Below are 8,737 nucleotides of genomic sequence, written 5' to 3' on the forward strand. Positions count from 1 at the left end.
TCACTACCGTTTATGTAAGGTTATTGCCAAAGTGGATAAAATCGCAATTTTCTTTTTAAACTTTGGGTACAGATTAAACAGTGATCCCAAATTCGGATATTTGTGCACTTCACCCTTTGTATTGTATGCTTGGCCATCCCTTTTTTTAGGGTACATGCTATAAGCCAATGCATCAAATTGTCAACAATAGGCTCTATATGAAGTAAACTATATATACTTCTTACCCTAATTGAGCCATGAGGATCACAAGATGGCATTCCAAACTATGCAGACCAACTTAATTGTTCCAAATGAAATTGGAACTTGTAGCTTTTACAAACCTCCATCAATTCTTTGAGTAGCAGGCAAAATCGTACAAGCAAATTTTAAATATTAATTACATCAACCTCATCAAAAATTACTATTGTACAGAGGTAAATAAAAGCAGGTCTCATACAATTTTACTACCATGTGGGATTATCATTTCCATCATTCTATGTTTTCCTATGAGTTCAACAATGTACAGTACAAACTGAAAAGTATCAATATATTGATTTGGCACAGTGGACATTCTCTATATACCCAGAGTTACAAGGTTTTTCACAATCTACAATGTTGTGTTGGAAATTAGCCGTACTTCATACAAATCATTCTCTCCCTTTACTGCAAGCACAAAGTTACTAAGATTAGTCCAAACAAGTCCAATTTCGAAAGTCACATAAATAAGGTCAATAAAATTATCAACTTTAGAACTAACCAATTTCAGAAGATATTCCTGGTCCAAAGAAAGACGTAAATTTCGCCTACCAAGATTTAAGCAGATTAGAATATAAGTATTGAAACCATATGGACGAGATGGAGGTATTTACATTATCGTCGTTTTACCTGTCTTTTTTCGAAATCTGACAACTGCAGAGCTTTGGCCAGAAAGACCAGCACTAGACAATATTTACCATCCTCAGTCACCTGAAACATAAAAATTACCAAATGAAATCAGCAGCTGAAATTAAAATTTGAGTGGAAGTTACACATTTGTCCGCTTGTCAGAAATAATTACAACCTCTAGCCAAAAATACAAAAAATATTCACTAGTTGTGTATAAAATATGTATATTATATGTATCTATACGTTAATATACAAAAGATATACATTTGCTGGCTATTACATTGATGGGCGTCTATACAATGGAAAAATCCCAAATTCTTCTTTCAGAAGAAAAGGAAAACAAGTTTTGACAATACTCAACAAGCATAAGGCTATTTGCAAGCAACTCAATGGATTGAAGTTTGGTTATGGGGTGGCTCTTCAGGACAATGACGAAAATCCACAAGTTTCTTAGTAAAAGCTGAATAGCAACAGTGTCCCCAAGGGCTTTGGTCTAGTGGTACAAGTGCAACAACTGATGTGTGGCTTAGGCGCCCACGAGGAGTTCGAACCTTATAGCATGGTATGTAAGTGGAAAAAGGTAAAAGAGTGGGATATTATCCACTAAGTTTTAAATTGTGGACTGACTGGTCCTTGGGGATTTCTTGGTTATTTAAAGAAAAAAGCTGAATAAAACTGCCAAGATCCAACTTGTGGAATTGTAAGCAAAGGCGGAACCGGGATTTTTAGCTTATGGGTTCTAACTAAAAAGAAGAGTTTGTTTACTGGGTTCTAAATACATTATTTGTATATATTAAATGATTTTTTTAACGCAAATACAGGGCTCGAGCTAAAACTACCGGGTTCTGTCAAACGCTTCCATTGTGGCTCCGCCCCTAATTGTAGGATCCACAGAGCTTCATAGTTTAGGTGGGAGGAATCAATTTATAAAATCTAGAAGCTATAGAGTCTAACAGGAGACAAAAGCAATATTCAAAAGAAAAGCAGAAAGCAATCAACATAGATAAAACAACTACTCGGCATACTATTTCATAAGAGGAAGCAAATCATTAATTAGAAACATAATCAAGTTCAAGGAGCATGCCTCTTCTCTGATGTTTTGTAAGATGGGAGCAGCTCTACGTGGTATTCCTCCGCCCTGCAATGAAACAAGAAAAGAAGAAAATTTTATCAAGAGATACACTTGATGTTTAAGGCCTAAGTCCTAAGGTCAAGAGATTAAATATATTAAACGCATAATACAAGTTTTAGATAACTGATTTGTTCTAGTCGCCAAAGCTATTTTGTTTCTATTCCACTTTAAAAAGTACATCAGTGTCAGAATTGGGCATAAATCTGGCAATGTGTGAGGCTGATATGAAGGGTAAATATATATGGAAGACAAAACTCATCAAACCAAAAGAAACAAAAATGAAGAAGATATATAATGCGACGAAATTTGAGGATGAACTTGATAATTTAGTCAAACTTGAGCAACCAGATACATAATTTACTCATTTTACAGGCTTTGAGTCAATGGTTAAATAAATCTCACCAATATTCCTGAAAATTGATTACAACCTAGCTAAGTTGCTCGGACTCTCCGAAAATGCTGCCGCACCCGTGTCGGATCCTCCAAAAATACACTACTTTTGGAGGATCCGACACACACCTGTCGATATTTTGAGTCCGAGTAACATAGCAACCTAGTGAAGAAGATGACATTATTTCTACTAGTCTAGAGATAACTTCTTTCCTCTAAATTCCACATTAATGAACTTGCAAGAATGTGTATTCTGCTAACAATTTAAGCAGAAAATTCCTAGAAGACTTCTTAGGGACCAAATCGATCACTTTCACAATATGGTAAAAATTTGCTAAAGAAACAACACCCAAAGGCTCCCTTTTGCTAGGAGTATTATTTTCCATTGAGTTATAAAGCTCACATCATCCAAAGGCTCAAGTAATTAGAAAAGGACCTACCATATTTATTTGTTTATATTTTCACCAGAAAATTAATTGTGCTTGCTTAATTTATACCTCCATCCTTTAACGCTCTTGTTTATCTTTTATTATTTTTCATTTTGTTTTTCGTACTTCCATTTTTTATGAAATACAGTCATGAAATTGACGGCCTCTCTGGAAAACTTCTCAAGTCCTCAAGTTAAATCTCCCTTCCAAGAAAGAAGGCCAAACTTTATCTGAATAAAAAATATTCAGTTTCCAAAACACAAAAAGAAGGAAACTTACCAGTCCAAATTGGAAAATACGCTTCAATGCCTCATCCAAATGTTGCTCATCCCCATAACGGTATCTTATCACATCGCTCCTGACCTTACAGAAAGAAAATCCTATTACTAGTTAGTCAGTAATCTGAAGATTGTATCCATCCTGGATATGAAATAACTGAAATGATATCTGGAAGTACAATCAAAAGAAGTATTAGTAGCAAATCACCAATATTAGGAAACAATCACTTTTTGTCTTCAGTTTTATCTTAGTAGAAGAGTTGTCTCGGGAAATGTAAAAGTTTGACTTGACCCAGTGACATATGACAAGTTAATCTGTATCTCAATATGAATGTCTATGTTTGTGATCATTTCGTGTTAATTAAGGGAACATAAAGACCACTGTTACTTTGGCCTTTTGGGAATAGAAAAGAGAAAAAAAATTATATTCAGAGAGGAGTAAAGGTGGAGAAGAAAACAGTTGTATTAACAGCGGTAAAGATGGACTTCATGAAGTAATTGTGGAGCCTAAGGTTCTATAAATTGTATTTAACAGGAAAATAAACACTATTGTCAGGCTGTTGGAAAAGGAAAGAAGTTTAACATCAGAAGGGACTATTATCTTTGACTTCTGAGTATAACAAACTTTTGGCCGAGTAACCATGCTAAAAAAAGTTTTCTTCTTCCCATTAATAGGGTAATTGATATACAAAGACTGGCAGGCATTCTTGGTTGCGCAGAGGGAGCCCTTCCAACAATTACTGAGGAATGCCACTAGGGTCTAATAACATATCTTTATAAATCTGGAGTTGGTTAATCCTGGTCAGCAAGTTCAATAGTGGAGTTGGAAAGCAGTATGGAAAGTGAAACGACCACCTAAAGTAGCCTGTTTTGTATGTTTAGTTGTCAGAGATGCTTGTTTTCACGAGAAGGCGGATGCAATTGCGTTCGCGGTGCTACCTATGTGGAAAGGAGGTTGAAAGTAATTGTCACTTATTTATACATTGTGCAGTTGCTAGAGTCCTCTGGAACCTTTTTTTGTATATGAAAGGCCTGTCATGGATCAAGCCTAGGACTACAGGGGAACTGCTTCCTTGTTGGAACTTTTCTGGTGGACTAATTACACAAAATAAGTGGTGGAAGATTATTCCAGGACGCATATGGTGGACCATTTGGATGGAAAGAAACAATAGGTGTTTTGAAGGAAATTGCAGCTCCTTACAAAAGATTAAGATGAACTGTCTTTTTGTGTTTCACATTTGGTGTAAGGAAGATTTTGTACAGGATATTGATTCATTGCTAGATATAATAGCATTCCTGTAGTAGGTGGTAGAAGATAGGCATGCTGCTGGTTTTCTTGTAACTGTACAGATTGATTTAGCACAGTCTTTGTGCTACACTTATATATTATTGTTACCATTCTCAAAAAGAAAAAGCATACTAGAATCATATGCCTTTCCCACAAAAGTTGGAGCTTCTTGGGATGCACTAACTTGCTTTAAGAAAAGCATCAAGCGACAGAAGGGTTTTCAGAAGAACATTACCTGCTTAAGGACTGGAGTAGCACATTTTTCCCTTAATAGCTGAGCATCTGCATAAGTCACGCATGGCACAGGTTTGAGCTCTGCATACTGAAAAGCAGAAGAGACTAAGTTATACACACGAAATATTTGCATCAGTTAAACAACAATTACATGGATGTAATATTTCACAACTGAAATCCTATGCCTTATTAACTTCATACAAGCAACCTCGTTAAAACAAGGAGAAATAAGATCACCTTAAGAGCCATGCCAATAATTGCAAGTGGGAAACCATATGTCAACATCAATGCAGACCACTCGGAACCTGGAAGGATGTTAAAATATGCCCCAAAACCATACCTGTAGAGTGCAATGAACAATAGAAAGAGTCAAGGTAGTCTTAAGGCCAAATTTAAGGGATTTTTTCAGTTTTGGCCCGTCAAAATTAATTACGGCCGCTAGCCAAAATATACATGACATATACACTGACTATTTATATTATATGTAAATTTATGTATACAATATGTATATTTATACCTTATATACAAAACCTATACATCTGCTGGCTATTATTTTTTTGAGCGGTGTAAATATCCCCAAAATTTTAATTTGCCTTAAAATGAGAAAGCAAGAAAGGAAACGTGACTCCAATAATCTCTTTTCTTTGCTATGAAAGGGGAGAGAGGAAAAAAAAAAAAAAAAAAAGAAGAAGCTAAACTGTTGGGGCTCCGAAGAAATCAAAAGGACAGGGAAAGTATTAAAGCCTATATATGAATGTACATAAGTAGAGCTCTTCATTTAAGGAAATTATGAAACAAGTATACCAGAACAAATTGCTCTCTTTGTAATCTAATTCTAAACTACTTATAGTTATCCTTCAAAATGATTTTGAGATATTTCCATTTGTTTCAATTAAAAATATCAAAAGACAGTGAAGAACATAGCAAACTCGATTACATGACACCAGGAACGAATAACACATAGTTATTTTATGTGCTTGTTATTTTAAAATCATTGGTAACTGAAATTTCTACATTCATTAAGCATTTACGATAAAAAGAAAAAAAAATTGACTATCTGTCGTCGCTATGCACAGATATGCAAACTATATCACTTAAAGATTTGTCAGCGAATGTTAAAAATTTTGGGAGAAAGAACTAAGGACAATAGAGATTGACTTGCATCCCCCTCCCTTGCCATAGAAGTATTTCTTTGTCAATTTAGACAACTAGGAAGTCAGTAGTATAAAACATGATGAATTAGTTATACTCACGAGAGAAGTGAAACACCAAGACCAAGTCCAATGACACCAAAAGAAACCTGCACGTTACAGCAATTTCAGAGAACATTATTGACAATTCCTTCAGGACTAGTAGATTAAAGGGAAGTAAGATACATTGGTATCCCATAAAACATTTTTAGGTGGTAATGTTCATTTTAGTCAAAATCAAATTTCTCACCAGATCAAGTGATTAATCCAGTATTATAGGACCAAAAAGTTCGAGTATACGAGGATAGCAATGCAATCTTTCTTAATGATATCAAAGGTAGAAAGCGAAGAAAAGGCCAAGTTTAAATGGGCTTTAAAATCAAAAAGCACAACTAAATCGTGCATTTTAGTGAAGAGAACACATAATGAAAATAGAAAATAATTTTTGTAATGTAAGGGGGGGGGGGGGGGGTGTGTGGCTGGTGAAAAAACAAAAAAATGGAGCCCTATCAACTTTTCGACCTTGTCTTTGAAAAATAGCAATTGTCATGGGTTTCAAATTACACGTGTGAAACTCCTAACAAAATCTTGGAGTTTTCCCTGTGAATTTGAAACTACATGACGGTGGTTATTTTTCAACTACATGGTTGAAAAATGGTTATTTGTTGAATTTTACTCCCTCCACTTTACATAGAAAAATGAAGCCGTCTCAATTGAAAAGAAGAAGACTCCGCACCTTCAACTACAAACAACTTAGCCACTAGGAAAGTCATATCACTAAACATTTCTCTCCCGAAATAGTTGTCATATTTCACTTCTCGAGAGTCAAATTTGATTAATTTTTTGAGCTAAATTGGATTAGATTAATTCAATATTTAAATAGAAAATTTAGAACTATATGGCGATGAATTTAACCATCAACTAACTCAATATCTTGGAGTTTAATCTGGTGAATTTAAAACTATATATATGACGGTGGCTATTTTTCAACCATAGGGTTAAAAAGTGGTTATTTGTTGAATTTTACTCCCTCCACTTTAAGTAGAAAATTGAATTCTTCTCAAATCAAAAGAAGAAGACTTTGCGCACCTTCAACTAACTCAAGCAATTCAGTCACTAGGAAAGTCATATCACTGAACATTTCCCATCCCAAAATAGTTGTCATATTTTACTTCTTGGCAGTCAATTTGATTAAATTCCGGAGTTAAATTGGATTAGATTAATTCAATATCTAAAAATTTAAATTTAAATATTCAAGAACTTTAGATAACGTACTATAAGTTGCAATTCTTCTCATATCAATACAGTTAAAAAACACATCTTCAAATATTGATCAAAATTCATGCATTTTGACTCTCAAGAAGCGCAACTAAACAATTAGTCCAGGACAGAGGGAGTATCCAATAATCATTCCACTCCAAATGGGCCTATTTCTTTAGAAGCTAATCAACATTTAATTGCAATGTTTTCCCTTCAAATGGGTTGGTCTTTAAATTTTTTCTTCCTTTCATTAAAAATGCGGGAGCATAACTTGTGGGATATTATGAGGCGAAAATATAAACTTATGCCCGCGAAAAAATTGTTTGTTATGAGGGACAAAAATTAAAGACCAGCACAAAATAGGGACAAAAGTGCAAATGACCCAAAGAAAAAGTACCTTAGCAAGTGAAAACTCTTCATCAGGAACAATAGGCTTGTCTGAAGTTAAAGCAGGGGATGATGGCTGAGAGGAAGAATCAGCAGCTTTAGCAACAACTTTAACTCTAAGACGATACCGGGTTTTCGACAAAACTGATTCTTGATTACTCAAAGTGGTAGATTTTTGTACAAGTGATGGCAATGTTAAAGGTAATGAAGGTCTATTTTGGACATGAATTTGAGTGGAATTAAAGATGGTAAAACTTTGAGAACAAAAAAGTGTTCCACCAGCTCCCATACCTGCTACTATTTGTAAATACTTTTGCCGGAAAATTCTGATTATAAGATTATCAGTTGGAGGAGAACAAGAGGCTGTAATGCAAATACAGGGAGTGGAAAAGCTAAGCGCCAAATGTTGGAGAAATTTTGGATGATGATGATGTGGCATGTTTTCTACTTCTAGTTTTATTTTCGGGGGAAAGGGTCAAAAATGCCCCCTGCTTTGGGAAAGAGGCTAAAAATATATTTCATTATAAATTTGGGTTAAAAATACCACTCTCGTCATTAAAGTTTTCAATTATACTCATATTTTAACGGAAATCTCCAACACAACTTGATTTATTTTTAAACCCATTTTATTTAAAACCGACCCAACTACATAAAAAAATCATATACGACCAACTTGTTCCTAAGTCCTACATCTGGAGCCACTAGGCAAGGAGCGGATAACCCATATGCATTTTTTATTTAATTGTGTCGGTTTAAATGGAGCAAGTTTAAAAATGAAATTGAGTTATGTTAGAGATTTTTTTTTAATACAGGGTATATTTGAAAACTTTAATGACGGGAGAGGTATTTTTGAACCAAATTTATAACGAAAAAGGGTCAAATATACCCCTGGACAATTAGAAAAAGTTAAATATACCCTTCGTTATACGTTAGGTCTAAATATACCCTTCCCGTTATACTTTGGGTTCAAATATACCCCTCTATTATACTTTGGGTCCAAATATACCCTTCCTCCATTAAAATTGTCCATGATGGACATAAAATATAACGTGACACTGACAATCAAAGGAAAATAAGACACACACATAAGATCCACCTCAACACCCCAACCCATTTACCCCTCTCTTCCCCTTTTCCTTCCACCACTATCATTTCTTCCCCTTCATAATCTTTGCCACTATTAGCACCACCACACCACCATCAAGGATAAACTTTCTTCACTCTAGTTTTGATTCATCTTTCATCAAAAAAAAAAAAAAATGTTGCTGAGAGCTGTTTCAACTTTA

At 34.7% G+C, this 8,737-nt stretch overlaps 1 protein-coding gene across 1 annotated transcript; it reads right to left on the reverse strand.

Moving 5' to 3' along the window:
• Positions 1 to 353: 353 nt before the first annotated feature.
• Positions 354 to 7,926, reverse strand: LOC132036360 (uncharacterized). Its single transcript, XM_059426680.1, has 9 exons — positions 7,462 to 7,926; positions 5,868 to 5,914; positions 4,852 to 4,954; positions 4,616 to 4,702; positions 3,094 to 3,177; positions 1,949 to 2,002; positions 865 to 945; positions 737 to 782; positions 354 to 642 (listed from the first exon to the last, which is right to left on the reverse strand). The coding sequence occupies exons 1-9, from the start codon at positions 7,888 to 7,890 to the stop codon at positions 587 to 589; spliced, it is 987 nt and encodes a 328-aa protein (XP_059282663.1). The 5' UTR covers positions 7,891 to 7,926; the 3' UTR covers positions 354 to 586.
• Positions 7,927 to 8,737: the final 811 nt, after the last annotated feature.

This window comes from Lycium ferocissimum, chromosome 11, assembly GCF_029784015.1.
Source record: "Lycium ferocissimum isolate CSIRO_LF1 chromosome 11, AGI_CSIRO_Lferr_CH_V1, whole genome shotgun sequence".
Classification (NCBI taxonomy): Eukaryota; Viridiplantae; Streptophyta; class Magnoliopsida; order Solanales; family Solanaceae; genus Lycium; species Lycium ferocissimum.

What these genes read in the sequence shown, in the direction of transcription:
- LOC132036360 (XM_059426680.1), bottom strand. Translation starts at nt 7,890, where the DNA reads ATGCCACATCATCATCATCCAAAATTTCTCCAACATTTGGCGCTTAGC. An exon ending in TTATTGGCATGGCTCTTAAG is followed by an intron (nt 4,703 to 4,851) that starts GTGATCTTATTT and finishes TCTGCTTTTCAG; the next exon opens with TATGCAGAGCTCAAACCTGT. An exon ending in CAGATTTCGAAAAAAGACAG is followed by an intron (nt 783 to 864) that starts GTAAAACGACGA and finishes AAATCTTGGTAG; the next exon opens with GCGAAATTTACGTCTTTCTT.